Source organism: Chiloscyllium plagiosum, unplaced genomic scaffold, assembly GCF_037043375.1.
Source record: "Chiloscyllium plagiosum isolate Xiang-an unplaced genomic scaffold, Cpla_swu_hap1 HiC_scaffold_5, whole genome shotgun sequence".
Taxonomy (NCBI): domain Eukaryota; kingdom Metazoa; phylum Chordata; class Chondrichthyes; order Orectolobiformes; family Hemiscylliidae; genus Chiloscyllium; species Chiloscyllium plagiosum.
In genome coordinates, this window is record NW_028270143.1 from 124,402,200 (window position 1) to 124,420,715 (window position 18,516).

The window sequence follows — 18,516 nt, forward strand, 5'->3', positions numbered from 1 at the left end:
GTACAGCCTGTCCCTCAGGATTCCTTCTAACAACATGCCCACTGACGTCAGGCTCACTGGTCTATAGTTCCCTGGCTTGCCCTTACCATCCTTCTTAAACAGCGCACCACGTTTCACTTTGTGACTTCTCATTTTGGAAGTGCTTTCTCTCACTTGGTGTTTGATAGCTGGTGCAGGGTCTAGTGAGTAACTCACTTCCACTAATATAGATGGCAGAGACTAAGCCAAAAATGTCGTTGGATATCAAAGCAGTTCAGGATGAGATTCCCACTTGTGGATCAAATGCTCCCGTGAACAGCCGAGTGGGATTTGCTTGCAACTTTGGGTAGTTTATTTTGCCCCTCAGTTTTGTTCCACCAACGGTCAGATCATGGGCGGCACGGTGGCACTGTGGTTAGCACTGCTGCCTCACAGCGCCAGAGACCCGGGTTCAATTCCCGCCTCAGGCGACTGACTGTGTGGAGTTTGCACATTCTCCCCGTGTCTGCGTGGGTTTCCTCCGGGTGCTCCGGTTTCCTCCCACAGTCCAAAGATGTGCAGGGTCAGGTGAATTGGCCATACTAAATTGCCCGTAGTGTTAGGTAAGGGGTAAATGCAGGGGTCTGGGTGGGTTGCGCTTCTGCAGGTCGGTGTGGACTTGTTGGGCTGAAGGGCCTGTTTCCACACTGTAGGTAATCTAATCTAATCTAATCTAAAATTGGTGGTGACACTAAAGTAGGTCAGGAAGTGGATTATCTAAAGGAGGTTTAAAAAACCTACAAAGCTATGTTAAGTGACTAGGCAAAAACAAAAACAGATAGAAAATGTGCAAATGTCCACTTTCGTGAGGACAGAAAAGCAGCATACTAATTAAATGTTGAGATTGCAGAACTCATTAATAACCGTGTGTGAAAAGTGTTTGTACCGGCATTTCTGCCTGCAGACAGTATTTTTACTGGGTAAAAACAATGACTGCAGATGCTGGAAACCAGATTCTGGATCAGTGGTGCTGGAAGAGCACAGCAGTTCAGGCAGCATCCGAGGAGCTTCGAAATCGACATTTCGGGCAAAAGCCCTTCATCAGGACTAAAGGCTGGGTCGGATCAGGAGTTCCGGGGTTGGAACGGAGAAGCTGTCATGTGACAGGAAAATGTTGCAAATTCAGAAGCGATACAAATTAACAGAGAGGTGCAGAGAAAGAGAGAGACTGTGAAATAGAGAAATTAACAGAGTAATACAGGGGGAGAGACTGGAAACAGGGAAATTAACAGCGTAATACAGGGGGAGAGACTGGAAACAGGGAAATTAACAGCGTAATACAGGGGGAGAGACTGGAAACAGGGAAATTAACAGATTCACTGAAAAGTTTTGGAGCCAGGTGAAAGGCAGGAGCTCCCGGCCGGATCTGCTCCTGTCCTCCGCTGGAAGATGCTTCGGCTCCAGGTTCTGTCCGGCCACTTGGCCCCGGGTTCCAGGCAGCAGCTGGCCCAGCCTCAGAGAGTGGAGGCCGGCGGAGCAGAGCAGGACGTGGTGCTGGTTCACGGAGTGAGGACTGCGATCGGCAAAGCCAAGAGGGGGAGCTTCAAGGTGGCGGAGGGAGGGGAGAGGGTGGTGAAGATTGGGTGACGGAGGGAGGGGAAGAGGGTGGAGGGCTGGGAAATAGTGAGGAGGTTTCTGTGGGAGTGAATTGGGGGGAGGGACTGAGAGAATCAAACAGTATCAGAAATAGCTGGAAAAGCTCAGCAGGTTGCCAGCTGCAAGGGAAGCCAAGTCAAAATTTTGTGTCCAGTGACTTTTTTTTTGCCTATGCCCTTTGATCAGCAGGAACTCAATTCCAGGTGGTGACCTTCAGGGCCCAGTTTATGTTGGAATGTTGTCAGGTGGTGAATTCCAACTGGAAATTATTCCTCTGTAAATGTTCCCTTAGCGAATCATTGAACACATCCACCCCCACCTCCGTTGTTTGCCATTTATATAAATGATTTGGGAGGGATGGTTAGGAAGTTTGTGGATCACACCAAGATTGGTTTGGAGAAGTTGGTGTTGGACTGGGGTGGACAAAGTTAAAAATCAACTAGGTAAAATCAATGACTGCAGATGCTGTAAACCAGGTTCTGGATTAGTGGTGCTGGAAGAGCACAGCAGTTCAGGCAGCATCCGAGGAGCAGTAAAATCGATGTTTTGGGCAAAACTTCATCAGGAATAAAGGTGGAGAGATAAGCGAGAGGAGGGTGGGGAGAAAGTAGCTTAGAGTACAATAGGTGAGTGGGGGAGGGGATGAAGGTGATGGGTCAGGGAGGAGAGGGTGGAGTGGATAGGTGGAAAAGAAGATAGGCAGGTAAGACAAGTCATGAGGACAGTGCTAAGCTGGAAGTTTGGAAGTAGAGTGAGGTGGGGGAAGGGGAAATGAGGAAACTGTTGAAGTCCACATTGATGCCCTGGGGTTGAAGTGTTCCGAGGCGGAAGATGAAAATCACAACACCAGGTTATAGTCCAACAGGTTTATTTGGAAGCACTAGCTTTCAGAGCGCTGCTCCTTCATCAGGTGGTTGTGAAGCAGAATCATAAGACACAGAATTTATAGCATAGGATTACAGTACTGAACAAAACTAGATTAAATCTTTCATCTTTTAGAATGGAATTGTTAATTTTGATTCTTTAATATATAAATCCCAGAACCCCAGGTGCCCACCTCCTCATAACCACCTCTCTCATTCCCCTCCTACTAGCCCATCCTCAGGAAGTATTTTCCCCCCCCCCCCAGCTGTGTTTGGAAATGTAGGATGTTAAGCAATGTTCCGATATGATACAGTTAAGGCTGGATTGAGGGAAGTATTTTGAATAATATTTTTTCTCTGTGACAATTCCTTTGTCTTTCCAGTGGCTCAGTGATTTGCATTGTGTGCAATTCTGGTCTTCTTCCTGTTGGAAGGATGTTATGAAACTTGAGAGGGATCAGAAAAGATTTACAAGGATGTTGCCAGGGTTAGGGAGAGGCTGAACAGGCTGGGGCTGTTTTCTGTGGATCATCAAAGGCTGAGAGGTGACCCCTCAGAGGTTTATAAAATCATGAGGGGCATAGATAGAGTAAATAGGCAAAGTCTCTTCCACTAGGTGGGGGAGTCCAGAACTAGAGGGCATAGGTTTAGGATGAGAGGGGAAAGATTTAAAAGGGACCTAAGGGGCAGCTTTTTCACGCAGAGAGTGATGCGTGTATGGAATGAGCTGCCAGAGGAAGTGGTGGAGGCTGGTACAATTGCATTATTTAAAAGGCATCTGGATGGGTATATGAATAGGAAGGGTTTGGAGGGATATGGGCCAAGTGATGGCAAATGGGACTAGATTAAGTTGGGATATCTGGTCGGCATGAGCGAGTTGGAGCAAAGGGTCTGTTACCGTGCTGTACATCTCTATAACTATGACTCTTTGTGCAGATTAATTGAATTGGCCATGCTGAATTGCCCACAATGTTAAGGGATGTGTGGGTTAGGTGCTTTGGTCAGGGGTAAATATAGAGTAATAGGGTAGGGGATTGGGTCTGGGTGGGTTATTGTTTGGAGGGTAGGTTTGGACTTGTTGGGCCAAATGGCCTGTTTCCACACTAGGGATTCTCTGATTTAACACTGTGGGGTTAGTTATTTCTGTGATTCTTGCAGGACACCACACCAGATGAGCTGCTGTCTGCTGTCATGCTGGCTGTGCTAAGAGACGTCAACCTTGACCCAAGTCTCCTTGGGGACATTTGCGTTGGTAATTGAAATTCATTCCCTCTTAAAATTCCAGGAAAAGTCCTTTTTACTTTCAAATTATAATCCAATTTATACCCACAGCAGAAAATGTTAAACATGAAGAATTTTGGATGCTGGATATCTGAAAAATAGAAGTAGCTGAAAGAACTCAGCAGGTCAGCCAGCATCTGTGGAAATAAAACAAAGTTAATGCTTTGAGTCCAGTGATCCTTCTTCAGAACTGATTGTAGAGTGGAAAAGGTCGTACTGAAGATGGAGCTGGGTAGGTGGAGATGGAGCCGAGAGAGACAGAAAAAACAACAATTGGGAACCATGATGTGGAAGTGCTGGTGTTGGACTGGTATGGACCAAAGTTAAAAATCTCACAACACCAGGTTATAGTCCAACAGGTTTATTTAGAAGCACTGGCTTTTGGAGCGCTGCTCCTTCATCAGGTCGAAGGAGCAGCACTCCGAAAACTTGTACTTCCAAATAAACCTGTTAGACTATAACCTAGTTTTGTGTGATTTTTAACAATTGGGTAGACAAAGAAATGGGTAATGGTCAGCCTGGGGAGATCAATAGCTGCTAATGGGGACCATTAGTGGCTGACAATGGATTGTTCGTGGTAGTAGCCGATGTGATGACAAGGCCTGGTGTACGGAGGCTGGGGTAAGCTGCACAGGCCCTAAATTTCTTAAACCCGATATTGAGTCCTGAAGGCTGCGGGGTCCACAAGTGGAAAATGTTAGATTGGTTCCTGCAATCAAGGAAGATGCAGTTAGATATTTTTTTTCAAGTTAAAAGGATCAAAGGGTGTGGGAGAAAGTGGAAATGGTATTGAGTTAGATTATAATACTGAAAAATGGACTAGCTCAAAAAGCGTACTCCTGCTATTTTCTATCATGTACAAGCACTAAATTGAAATGGACTCTCCAGTAAACCTTGGGAGGGCCGTATTCGGATAGAAATAAAGTGGTCCTGTACTGTAGCCCCTGTTCCTATGTAGCTAATTTGCACCTGATAATGATCCAAATGAACAGAAGATCTAGTTTCTGAAGTCGAGGGATAAATGTTGTTCTTGAGACTGGTTGTGACTACCGTTGCTCTTCACAATAGTGCACTGGAATTGTCAACTTTCTGGGGGGTGGGGGGGATTGGCATCTCTACTGGCAGCTGTGAGAGAGCGGTATTCCCTCAGAATTGGAAAAACCCAGCCTTAGATTCTGTGCTGAACTCTCTGCAGTGGGTCTTGCACTGACAACTTGACATGAAGTTAGTATGCAGGTGCAACAAGTGCCTTACAAGTGTCATTTATTGGAAGGAAAATGGAATATTAAAGTTAGGGACCTTTTGGTACAATTGTATGGAGCACTGGTGTGGCTACGTCTGGAATACTGTGTGCGCAGATTTAGTTTCCTCCTGTAAGAAATTATGGCAATGCAGCAGAAGCAGTTCAGAGAAGGATCACTTGACTGGTACTTGGGATGGGGTGTTATGGGGGAAAGATTGATCAGATTGGAACTTAGAGGAACGAAAGGTAACCTTATTGAAATGTACAGAATCTTGAGATTCTAGCGGGAAGCTGAGACAGTGTTTCCCTTTTTGGGAGAGGTGAGAACTAAGTTTAAAACTCAGGGCCTCTCGATTAAGACGGAGATGAGGAACTTTATCTCTGAGGGTAGCCTTTAGAACTCTCTTCCACAGAGAACAGTAAGACAATTCTTGACAAACAAGGGAACCACGGGTTATCAATGGGAAGGTGGAGTTGAGGCCATAATCCGATCACCCGTGATCATATTAAATGATGGAGAAGACTCAAGGGGCTGAATGGCCTTCTCCTGCTCCTAATCTGTCTGCTCATATGTCCTGATTCCACATTGATAGTGGAGCCCTCTACCAACCCACTGGTCTGTAAATCTGAACCAAGTTTTGACAGTCTAGACGTTACTGCAAAATATAGTAAGTTCTGAATTTGCGCCCTCAGGGAGAGCAGGTGAGCACGTTGCTAATCTTTCTACCCCTCGTATAGGAGCAGCGCCCTGACAGAATAGCTGCTTGAGTTGTCAGGAATTGTCCGTTAAGAGGAAAAGTAGGTTATTCAGCTGATTGAGTCTGCTCCGCCCCCGAAGAGGATCAAGGCTGATCTGATAGCCCTCAGCCCAACTTTCCTGCCTTTATCGCCATAACCCTCGATCCCCTTCCAGGTTCAAAATCTATCTCAGCCTTGAATATTTTCAATGACCCAGCCTCGACAGCCCTCTACGGTAAAGAATTCCACAGATTCACTAAGTTCATTTCAGGCATTCCTCCTCATCTCTAACTTACATATGCGTGACCCCTCCTTCTGAGATTGCACCCTGTGGTCCTAGACTCTTCCCACAAGGGGAAACGACCTCTCTTCATCTCCCCTGTCAAGTTCTCTAAGAATCTTGTATGTTTCAGTCAGGTTGTCCCTCATGCTTTTGAAGTCACTGCCTTCAAAAAGTTGACAGCATGAGAGAGTTTGAGTGTTTGCGAGTGGGAAGTGGATATGAAAGGCAAGTATCTTTTGGTGTCACCTTCAGTGTTTGTCTGGTCTTCCTTCAGGAAATGTCCTTCAGCCGGGTGCTGGGGCACTGATGGCGAGGGTGGCTCAGTTCTTGAGGTAGGTGTTTCCATTCAGATTCCTCCCAAATCATTTTGACCCTGTACTCTAACTCATTTAATCTGTGTGCTGTCTCTCCTTGCTAGTGGCATTCCTGAGTCTGTCCCTGTGTACTGTGTCAACAGACAGTGTTCTTCAGGGCTGCAGGCTTTCATTAACATTGCAGGTAAGTGTTTTTGGTTCGATTGTGACTGTTCCACACCAATGTCAGTTTTTGTCTTTCTGTACTGGTTTCATGTGGACTGTAGAAGCTGTTACTTCATTAACCATTTGTGATGCAGAAAGACTTTCACAACCAGTGGAGTAATTTGTGAATTGTAGACCCTGTTGTAATGCAGAAAATATGGCAGCCAGTTTACACCCATAGCCAGTGGTGGTTGAGGGATAAAAATGGACAGGGACATCAGGGAGAAATCGCCTGCTCATCCTTGGGATAGTTGCCATATGGCCTTTACATCCAACTGCTTAAGAGAGCACCTCATCAGCATCCCCTCAGCACTGCACTGGAATACCAGACCGGACTTTGTTCTCAAAAGCCTCGACTTAGATTAGATTCCCTACGCTATGGAAAAGAGCCCTTCGACCCAACAAGTCCACACCGACCCTCTGAAGAGTAACCCACCCAGACGCGTTACCCTGCATTTACCCCTGACCAATGCACCTAGCACTATGGGCAATTTAGCGTGGCCAATTCTCCTGACCTGCACATCTTTCGGATTGTGGGAGGAAACCGGAGCACCCGGAGGAAACCCACACATACGGGGAGAATGTGCAAACTCCACACAGACAGTCACCCAAGGCTGTCAAACCCGGGTCCCTAGCTCTGTGAGGCAGCAATGCTAACCACTGAGCCACCATGCTTCCCCTACTTGAACCTTCTGATTTTAAGGAGGAAATGCTCAGTATAGAAATGTGGTGCCAGTCAAGCAGGTGCTGCTTTGTCCCTGGATGATGTCAAGCTTCTTGAGTGTTGTTGGGGCTGCCCCCATCCGGGCAAGGGGGGAGTATTCCATCACAGTCCTGACTTTTGCCTTGGCGATGGTGGACAGGCTTTGGCGAGTCAGGAAGTGAGTTACCCGTTGCAGGGTTCTCAGCCTCTGACCTGTAGCCATTAGGTACAACAGTCCAACAGTTACTTTTACAGATTTTTAATTTCCAGGTCTGGAGCCCATTGATTTGAATTCACGAAAAACCTGGAATAGAAAGCTAGTCAAATGGCAACCACTAAGCCATTGGGATTGTCGTAAAAGTTATTAAATCATCGAGTCATACAGCACAGAAGAGGCTCTTCGGTCCATTGAGTCTGTGCCAACCTATCTACACTAGTCCTTAATGTCCTTCAAGAGAGGAAATCTGTCGTCCTTACCCAGTCTGGCCTACATGTGACTCTAGACCCACAGCACTGTGGTTGATTCTGGCTACCCTCTGGGCAACTGGGGACAGGCAATGAATGCAGGACTAGCCAGTGATGCCCACATCACATGAGCAAATATAGAAGAAACATCCAGCAAGTGGTTAGGGTCTGGAAATATCATAGAGTCCTACAGGCCCTTTGGCCCAGACTGGTCCATGCCAACCAAAATGTCCATCCACACTAACCTCATTCCCCTACACTTGGCCCATATCCTTCTAATCCTTTCCTATCCGTGTAATTGTCCAAATGCCTTTTAAATGTTGTTAATGTACCCACCTCAACCACTTCCCCTGGCAGCTCATTCCATATGAAGAGAAAATGAGGTCTGCAGATGCTGGAGATCAGAGATGGAAATGTGTTGCTGGAAAAGCGCAGCAGGTCGGGCAGCATCTAGGGAACAGGAGAATCGACGTTTCGGGCATTAGCCCTTCTTCAGGAAGAAGGGCTAATGCCCGAAACGTCGATTCTCCTGTTCCCTAGATGCTGCCCGACCTGCTGCGCTTTTCCAGCAACACATTTCCAGCTCATTCCATATGCCTAATCACCCTCTGTGTAAAAATGTTGCCCCTCAGGTTCCCTTTTATTCTTTCCCCTCTCACCTTAAACTGATTCCCCAACCCTGGGAAAAAGACTTGAGTGTATTCACCCTCTCCATGCCTCTCATGATCTTATACACCTCTATAACGTGCCTCCTCAGTCTCCTACACTCTAAAGAAAAAAGTCCTAGGCTTGTCCAACCTCTCCCTATAACTCAGACTGTTGTGTCCAGGCAATATCCTTGTAAGTTTCTTCTGCATTCTTTCCAGTTTAATAATATCCTTCCAATAGCAAGATGACCAAAACTGAACATAATACTCCAAGTGCAGTCTCACCAATGTCCTGTATAACTGCAGCATAACTTCCCAACTTCTATACTCAATGCCCTGACTGATGAAGGCCAGTGTGCCAAAAGCCTTCTTCACTGCCCTGTCTACCTGGGACTCCACTCTCAGAGAACCATGCACCTGAACTCCAAGATCCCTCTGTTCCACTACACTCATTGAGGCCCTACCATTCACCATGAAACTCCTACCTTGATTTGACTTTCCAAAATGCAAGGCCTCACACAGTTATCTGTATTAAACTCCACTTGCCATTTCTTGGCCCACTTCCCCAGCTGATCAAGGTCCTGCTGCAACTTTTGATGACCGTTATCACTGTCCATTGTTTGAAGGAGGATGTTAGATGATTATTTAAATAGAAATATTGTGCTGGGTTTTTTAAAATTCATTTGGGATATGGACATCACTATCTCGACCAGCCCTAATTTATTGCCCAACCCTAATTACCCAGAGGGCAGTTAAGAGTCAACCACATCGCTGTGGGCCTGGAGTCACATGTAGGTAAGGATGGCAGATTCCTTCCCTGAAGGACATTAGTTCTAGGGAAAAGGATGGAGAATGGTGCTAAGCCGGGACGTTCATATGGAAAACAAGTGAAAACGAAAAGGCTAACTTGCCTCTTGCTGCTCTGTTGGGGTTCTGTGACTTTGCTCTGAAAATTGGATTTGACTCAATGTTTGGGTACTGTGACTTGATTGTATCTGACTGTGTGTTATTGATGATGGCTGTGTGGGTTTGGACTTTGGTTGAAAGGTAGTGATTGGAGCTGAGCTGGAAGGTCAATGTACTCTGGAGATTAGTTACCTTCATTTACCTCTGTGTGACTAGCCAATGTGCTGTGGATTGTTGACTTAGCTTCTCCATCAACAAAGAAAAGGCTTCCATTTATATCAAACCCTTCATGATCGTCAAATACGGTCCCCCCAGTTAGCAACACGGTAACGGCCAGATAATCTCTTTTTCCGATGTTGGTTGAGGGACAAATATTACACAGAGCATCAGGATGAACTGTCCTAGACTAATGTTTGGTTGATTTAACAAAAGATATTGAAAAGCCAGCTGCTCTGACCTTGCAGTGCTCCCTTAGCACTACATTGGAGTGTTAGCCTTGATTCTTTTTCTCACGTCCCAGGTGGGACTTGAACCCACAACATTCTGGCTCTGGGAAGACCAAGTGCTGGCGTTGAAGCCACAGTTCAGGAGATTAAAAATCAGTGCCCAGCATTAATGGCAGATGTTGCAGGGAATAGTTAGAGATTGCGAATGCCCCACAATGGTCCATTATTGCTGTATTGGCACTGTTTAAGTGACATCTGTTCACTCCTACTCCATCATCCTCTATCCCTTATGCTGTATTATGTTCTATTATCAAAGTTCCGTTTGTGTTGTTGTTTCTGTCTGGGCTACTCGGATGTTTTAACAACTCTGCAGAAAAAAGGAGCTCACAGCCTCCCGTTATGGTCAGGCAGCTGATGGCAGGATTTGCTCACCGTTTTCAAAACCCCTCAGTGGTGCAAGTTTGATGGGCTGAATGGCCTCCTATTGAGCTGTAAGCTCTCCTGATTCTGCTTTCTAACACACCAATGCGAGGTGCTAGTTTGGGAAAGCAAATCAGAGCAGGACTTACATACTTAATGGTAAGGTCCTAGGGAGTGTTGCTGAACAAAGAGATCTTGGAGTGCAGGTTCATAGCTCTTTGAAAGTGCAGTTGCAGGTAGATAGGATAGTGAAGAAGGCGTTTGGTATGCTTTCCTTTATTGGTCAGAGTATTGAGTACAGGAGTTGGGAGGTCATGTTGCGGCTGTACAGGACATTGGTTAGGCCACTTTTGGTACATTGCGTGCAATTCTGGTCTTCCTATCGGAAAGATGTTGTGAAAGGGTTCAGAAAAGATTTACAAGGATGTTGCCAGCGTTGGAGCGTTTGAGCTATAGGGAGAGGCTGAACAGGCTGGGATTGTTTTCCCTGGAGCATCGGAGGCTGAGGGGTGACCTTATAGAGGTTTACAAAATCATGAGGGACATGGATAGGATAAATAGACAAAGTCTTTTCCCTAGCGTGGGAGAGTCCAGAACTAGAGGGCATAGGTTTAGGATGAGAGGGGTATGACATAAAAGGGACCTAAGGGGCAACTTTTTCACGCAGAGGGTGGTGCGTGTATGGAATGAGCTGCCAGAGGAAGTGGTGGAGGCTAATACAATTGCAACATTTAAGAGGCATCTAGATGGGTATATGAATCGGAAGGGTTTAGAGGGATATGGGCCAAGTGTTGGTAAATAGGACTAGACTAATTTAGGATATCTGGTCAGCAAGGATGAGTTGCACCGAAGGGTCTGTTTCCATGCTGTCCATCTCTATGACTATATAACAGCTGTCCTTCAGAACCATCCCTCCTCGAACAGCAATGGACTCCGTTTCTCCACTGGGGCTTTGCTCAGTGCAATTCACCTGACTACTCAGTAGCTTACTCCAGCTGCTGCACAGCAAGATCCCAGGCTGCTGTTTGCCTCTCTGGAAACCAAAACTCTGAATCTAATTGTTCTCGGTGGGGTTTTGAGTAAATAATGATATGGTTTGCACTGGCGGAAAGGTCAGGAACCAGAGCACATGGGGTTAAGCTGTTTACGAAACAAGCAGAGGGGAGATGAAGAAATTTATTTACTCTCTCAGCAGGTTTCCCGAACACAAGGGAGGGTGGAAACGGACTGAGTCGTCACTTTAAAAGGAGGATCAGATAGGTACTTCATCAGAAGACAATGTCAGGGCTATGGAGATAGAGCAGGGAACACTGAACAAATTGGGAAGAGTTAAAAATCACACAACATCAGGTTATAAAGTCATAGAGATGCACAGCACGGAAACAGACCCTTCAGTTCAACCCGTCCATGCAGACCAGATATCCCAACCCAGTCTAGTCCCACCTGCCAGCACCCGGCCCATATCCCTCCAAACCCTTCCTATTCATATACCCATCCAAATGCCTCTTAAATGTTGCAATTGTACCAGCCTCCACCACTTCCTCTGGCACCCTCTGGGTGAAAAAGTTGCCCCTTAGGTCCCTTTTATATCTTTCCCCTCTCACCCTAAACCTATGCCCTCTAGTTCTGGACTCCCTGACCCCAGAGAAGAGATTTGTCTATCCATGCCCCTCATAATTTTATAAACCTCTATAAAATCATCCTTCAGCCTCTGACGCTCCAGGGAAAACAGCCCCAACCTGTTCAGCCTCTCCCTATAGCTCAAATCCTCCAACCCTGGCAACATCCTTGTAAATATTTTCTGAACCCTTTAAAGTTTCACAACATCTTTCCGATAGGAAGGAGACCAGAATTGCATGCAATATTTCAACAGTAGCCTAACCAATGTCCTGTACAGCCACAAATGACCTCCCAACTCCTGTACTCAATACTCTGACCAATAAATAGTCCAACCGGTTATTTGGATTATAACCTGGTGTTGTGTGATTTTTAACTTTGTCCACCCCTGTTCAACACTGGCACCTCTGCATATTTGTATAGAGTTATTACACAACAAATGTGGTCATTCAGCCAATTGAGTGTCTGCCAGCTCCCCATGGAGTATTCTGGTCAGTATCCCCTCCCCTTGGCTCTATTTCAACAGCTTTACCCTTTCAAACACTCGAGAAATGTGACACCTTGCAGGATAAAGCAGCTGGTTTGATTGGCACCTCATCCATAAATATCCATTCTCTCCATCTCTGACACTCAGTAGCAGCAGTGTATATTATATGCAAGATACACTGCAGAAGTTCACCAAAGACCCTCAGACAGCACCTTCCTAACCCACCCCACAACCCCACTTCCATCCAGAAGGACAAAGGCAACAGGTACATGGGAACACCACCTCCTGCAAGGACTCCCAGGCCACTCACCATCCTGACTTGGAAATGTATCGCTTATTATTCAGTGTCACCAGGGCCATTGTACGTCAATGGACTGAAGTGATTCAAGAAAGCAGTTCATCCCCACCTTCTCAAGGGGCAACTAGGGACGGGTAACAAATGCTGGGTCCAGCCAACGATGCCCACATCTTACGTGTGAGTTTGAAAAAGAGACTTCACTGTTCATCCCTGCTCCCACAACCCTTGTTGGGGGGCAAGTTCCAAGATGGCTCTTTCAGAAAGCCTGCTGCAGTTATGATGGGCCCAATGGCCTTCAGTGCTCTAGCAGTCTAATAGATATAAAGAGCTCAAGTACAGTCACAGGATGTGCAGTTTGCTGCCATTTTTAATGAATGTTTTATGTGGGTTTTAAACTGTAAGAAGTGTGACTGATGATGAACATTCAGTGCCTGACTGAAGCAATGTCTTTCTCTTCCAGGTGGTATCAGGAACGGTTCCTATGACATTGGCCTGGCATGTGGGTAGGTTTCTTGGTGAACGAAGTACTCTGCCCCCACTGTCCCCCCACCCAGTTTTATTTCTCTGCATGCTATGCGTGAGTGGCATGGTCTTCAGGAGGGGGTGGATGTGCTGGCGGTCAGTGCTGACCCGATGGGCTGAATGGCCTCTTTCTGGACTCTCAGCAACAGAAAGTGCCAATTCTTACCCAATGCTAATTGCATTACCCGAGGAGCAGGAGAAGCGACGTTTTGGGCATAAGCCCTTCATCAGGCTAACGTTATGCCCATGCCCATGGGGGAGCAGGCGGGAATATGGATTTGATCAGACCAGCCATGATCTTCAAAAATGTAGCAGCAGACTCAAGGGGTCGAATGGCCTCCTGCTGATTTGTGACCATTCTGTCTGTACATTTAGAACTAGTTCACCATCCTTTAGAGATAATTATTTCTGCCCTGATGTGTTGGCAGAACTTGTTCCTCTTAACACAGTGCTGTTTGACAGATGTCCATACACATCTCTAGATAATGATGACCTTTCAGCCCATTGAATCCTATCCTTTTACCCTTGACCCTTACCCTTCCAGTGAATAGCAACCCTGCCTCTTGGCCTCGGTCTATCTGGGATTAGTATTTCGGACAAAATCTGTTTTCCTGTTTCCGGTGGGAACTTCAAATCGCACAGTTCAAATCTGTTCAGTTTTAGAATGGACTCGAAACAAAACATTTGAAATATTAACTCTCTCTCTCTCCACAGACCTGCTGAGATTCTCCAACACTTTCTGCTTTTGTTCGATTTCTAGCATCCACTGTCCTTATTTTTCTTTAACTGGACAGTTTTAACCTGTTCTGGTTCTGGTTAAATGAGAAAACCAATCTCTCAATTAATCTACAAAAAAAAACCCCCGAAACAGGATTGAGTAAACTCCAGGATCCAGATCGCCAAATTATTCCATTTGTCTCGTACTCCAGTCTCTGATAATTTGACAGTGACATTGACTTTTATCACATTGCACTGAATCCAAATCAAAGTCAGCATCTTGAGTTAATCAGGAGTAAGTGAGGACTGCAGATGCTGAAGATCAGAGTCAAAAAATGTGCTGGAAAAGCACAACCAGTCAGGCAGCATCTGCGGAGTGGGAGAGTCATCAGGATAAAGAGTTTATGCTTGAAATGTGGACTCTCCTGCTCCTTGGATGCATCCTGACCGGCTGTGTTTTTCCAGCATCACATTTTTTCGTCTCGAATTAATTCTTGTATTTTCAACAGTTGTCACTTGAATTTCATAAAGCCATGAGATGTGGGAGCAGAAGAGAGCCATTCAGTCTACACCTGCCATTCAATGAGAGCATGGCTAGAATCCCTACAGTGCCAAAAGAGGCCATTTGGTCCATCAAATCCACTGAAGAACATTCCATTCAGATCCAACCTCCTACCCTAACCCTGCATTTCTCATGGCTAATCCATCCAGTCAGAAGACTCTGGGAAATTTATCATGGCCAATCCACCTGACCTGCACATCTTTGGCTTGTGGGAGGAAACCAGAGCACCCAGAGGAAACCCAGGCAGACACAGGGACAATGTGCAAACTCCACACAGACAGTCGCTCGGGGGTGGAACCAAATCCCTGGCGCTGTGAGGTAGCAGCGCTAACCACTGAGCCATCGTTCCATCAGTATCTGATCTGATGGCCCTTAACTCCGCTTCCTGCTTTTTCCCCACAGCCCTTGATTCCCTTCCTTATGAAAAGTCTGTCGGTCTCAGCCTTGAATATACTCAGTGGCCCAGCCTTGACAGCCTTCAATGGTAAAGAATTCCACAGATTCACTCCCCTCAGAGACCGGGCATTCCTCCCACAGGGGAAAATGTGTCACAATTAGGACCAATCATCCTTTCAGTATGGGGCTGTGTATGGAGAGAACCACCCCAGTAGAACAGCTGAGGTCTGTTGTATTTCGATGGTTTTAATTAATTAATAAAGAGCATTACTAGGATTGTTAATTACTTAATAAACCGATAACATTAAGTGCCACTGACCTGGAACAGTACTAAATGGAGACCTTTCTTTCAACATTAGCCTTTTCTCACAATCATAACAGTGTAAGGCAGCCATTAGGTCCATCTCTAGTGCCACCTCTTTGAAAGAACATTCCAGTTACTGTTCCACTCCCACTTCCCTCTTTCCTCACAGCCCTATAAATTAAGATATTTATCCAGTTTCCCTGTTGTAAGTTCCAGTTGAGGGTTAGGGTTAGGGTTCCTTTCAGGCAGCACATTCCAGATTGTAGACACTCGCTACGCTGCATTTTACAGAAAAAAACCACGGCTTTCACATCATGTGACCTGCCCTGATTACCGAACCTCCCGACAGTGGAAACAGTTTATCTTTCCTCATCGTTTGGATATCTCTGTTAAACCTCCCCTTCCCCCTCCCAAATCCGGGCAGAGTGGAGCAGCTTCTCCAGTCTTTTCACATAACTAATGTCCTCCATTGTCCTGAGTACCAGGGCGTGAGGGTTTGAGTTGGAGGCGCTGAATAGTCTAGGGCTCTTTTCCCTGGAGCGCCGGAGGCTGAGGGGTGACCTCATAGAGGTTTATAAAATCATGAGAGGCTTGGATAGGATAAATAGACAAAGTCTTTTCCCTGGGGTGGGGAGAGTCCAGAACTAGAGGGCATAGGTTTAAGGTGAGAGGGGAAAGATTTAGATTAAATGATTAAATTCCCTACAATGTGGAAACAGGCCTTTCAGCCCATACCGACCCTCCGAAGAGTAACCCACCCAGACCCATTTCCCACACTATGGGCAATTCAGCATGGCCAATTCATCTGAATTGCACACCTTTGGACTGTGGGAGGAAACTGGAGCAAACCCATGCAGACAGTCGCCTGAGGCTGGAATCGAACCTGGGACCCTGGCGCTGTGTGGCAGCGGTGCTAACCACTGACCCACCATGCCGCCCCTAAAAGGATTTAAAAGGAACTCAAGGGGCAACTTTTTCACACACACGGTAGTACGTGTATGGAAAGAGCTGCCAGAGGAAGTGGTAGAAGCTGGTGCACTTACAACTTTTAAAAGGGATCTGGACATGGGTATATGAATAGAAGGGTTTAGAGGGATATTGAGAAAGTGAGGATTGCAGATGCTGGAGATCAGAGTCGAAAAGTGTGGTGCTGGAAGAGCACGATCGGTCAGGCCACATCTGAGGAGCAGGAGAGTCAAGATTTCGGGTATAAGCCTAAAACATCGACTGTCCTGCTCCTTGCATGCTGCCTGACCCATGTGCTTTTCCAGTGCCACATTTTTTGACTTAGAGGGATATGGGCCAAATAGGACTAGATTAGTTTAGCATATGTGGTTGGCATGGACGAGTTGGACTGAAGTGTCTGTTGCCATGCTGTACTGTTTGAGTATGGACACAGTATTGCAACTAGGATCAAAGTAAGGAGGTTTTAATGGACAATGTGGTGTTTTTGATGCAGAGTGGAAAGCATGAGCCGACGGCCAGTGGGTGACCCTGACTACCTCCGGGATGTTAGCAACCGGATGATGGACAACGAGAAGGCCCGGGCCTGCCTCATTCCCATGGGGTAAAGCTCACTCTCCTCTCCTAACCTTGGTCTGGTTTGTAAACTGTGATTAACTGGCTCTTTCCCCACTCCAAACACCACGCTCGACACATTTTACTTTCCTTGATGTTTTTTCCTGGGGTGCGAGCGACAAGGGTCTTTTCCCTAGGGTGGGGCAGTTCAAAACCAGGGGGTATATTTTTAAGATGAGGGGAGAAAGATTTTAAAAAGGATGAGAGACAACTTTTTTTTTACACTGAGAGTGGTTCGTGTGTTGAATGAACTGCAGAGGAAGTGGTGGATGCAGGTACAATTACAATATTTAAAAGATATTTATTTGGATCAGTACATGAATAGGAAAGCCTTGGGGGGATATTGGCAAGTGGGACTAGTTCACTTTGGGAACCTTGGTCAGCCAGACTCATTGGACTGAAAGGTCTGTTTCCATGCTGTGTGACTATGACACCGTGCCCCTATGATTCGTGTGACACAAGTCATATTTAGGCGAGACCCGGTAAGGATGGCAGTTTCCTTCCCTGATGGGCATTACCGAGCCAGGTGGGTTTTTATGATCAAAAACAAATTGCTGGCAAAGCTCAGCAGGTCTGACAGCATCTGCGGAGAGAAACCAGAGTTAACTTTTTGGGTCCAGTGACCTTTCCTCCGAACACGCTGGGTCAGAGCTGCACCACTTTTACTGCATCCACAGTTCTTTGTGTTTCTGTTTAGTTGAATTAAAACTCCATCAGCTCCATGAGCTCCCACCCATAGAACAGTGGCCTGGCCTATGGTTTACTTGCCCAGTGAGGTTACTGCTATGCTACCATCACGCCTCTAACAGTGCACCTTCTACAATGACTTTGAAATCTGGCCTCTTTAATTAAGAGGCTATAAAAGATGAGTCATCTTGGCCTAGTGGTGTTTTTACGACTAGACTATTAATCCAGAGACCCTGGTAATGTTCTGGGGGCCTGGGTTCAAATCCCACCAAGGTAAATTGGTATTCAGTAAAACTCTTGATTTAAGAATTAAGATGATCATTAAACTGTTGTCTGATGGTAAGAAAAAACCCATCTGGTTCACTAATGTCCTTCAGGGAAGAAAATCTGCCATCCTTACCTGGTCTGGCCTGCATGTGAATCCAGAGCCACAGCAATGTACTTGACATTAAACTGTCCCCTGGGCAATTTGGGATGGGCAATAAATGCTGGCCTAGCCAGTGATGTCCACATTCTATGAATGATTAGGAAGCAAACAATTCAGGGTCAAAACTGTATTTGAATCATTGATTAGAATTGACTGCGGCTAACGCTATGTGACAGGTTCTGCAATATACACCATCCAAACAGTAACCAGGAGAACAAGTTCTCCAAAGATTGAGCTTATGATGTGGGGAAGCGATGGCTGAGTGGTATTATTGCTGGACTGTTAATCCAGAGGCACCTGGGGACCTGGGTTCAAATCACACCAGATGGTGGAATTTGAATTTGAGAAAGGTGGTAGAGATTGTTTGCTGTCCATAGCTGTGATGTGTCTTAGGATGACCCATCTACTGGTCTCTCTCTCTCAGGATAACTTCGGAGAACGTGGCCGAGAGGTTTGGAATTTCCAGGGAAAAGCAGGACTCCTTCGCCGCTGCTTCCCAGCAGAAGTAAGTTGCCCCTCCCCCCACCCCTGCCAACTCGGTGGGTGCATCCAATCAGAACATTAGATCCTCGGCATCCCTTCACTTCTTCAGATAAGCACTGGTCTGTTTCTCATTCACTTCAGTCGCTCTCCCTCTGGTTTGTAAGACCAAAATCAAATTCTGCTTTGAATCATACAGTTCTGAAGAGGCCATTCAACCCATCGTGTCTGTACTGTCAAAGCTGCTGTAAATCTACACTAGAAGTCCCACTTTCCAGCAACAGACCCATAGCCTTGGATATTAAGAAACTTCA

At 46.1% G+C, this 18,516-nt stretch overlaps 1 protein-coding gene across 3 annotated transcripts in view; it reads left to right on the forward strand.

The window, feature by feature from the left end:
• The first annotated feature begins 1,117 nt into the window (after positions 1-1,117).
• acaa1 (acetyl-CoA acyltransferase 1) overlaps positions 1,118-18,516 on the forward strand; it is a 38,963-nt gene continuing 21,564 nt past the window's right edge. The window contains exons 1-7 of one of the 3 annotated variants that reach the window (XM_087987629.1): positions 1,118-1,167; positions 3,636-3,729; positions 6,297-6,354; positions 6,441-6,520; positions 12,990-13,032; positions 16,490-16,597; positions 18,147-18,227. In XM_087987629.1, coding sequence (XP_087843755.1) covers positions 3,669-3,729; positions 6,297-6,354; positions 6,441-6,520; positions 12,990-13,032; positions 16,490-16,597; positions 18,147-18,227 — 431 coding nt within the window. In that variant the 5' untranslated portion in view covers positions 1,118-1,167; positions 3,636-3,668. The other 2 variants (XM_087987628.1, XM_043690848.2) reach the window with 2 other exon arrangements.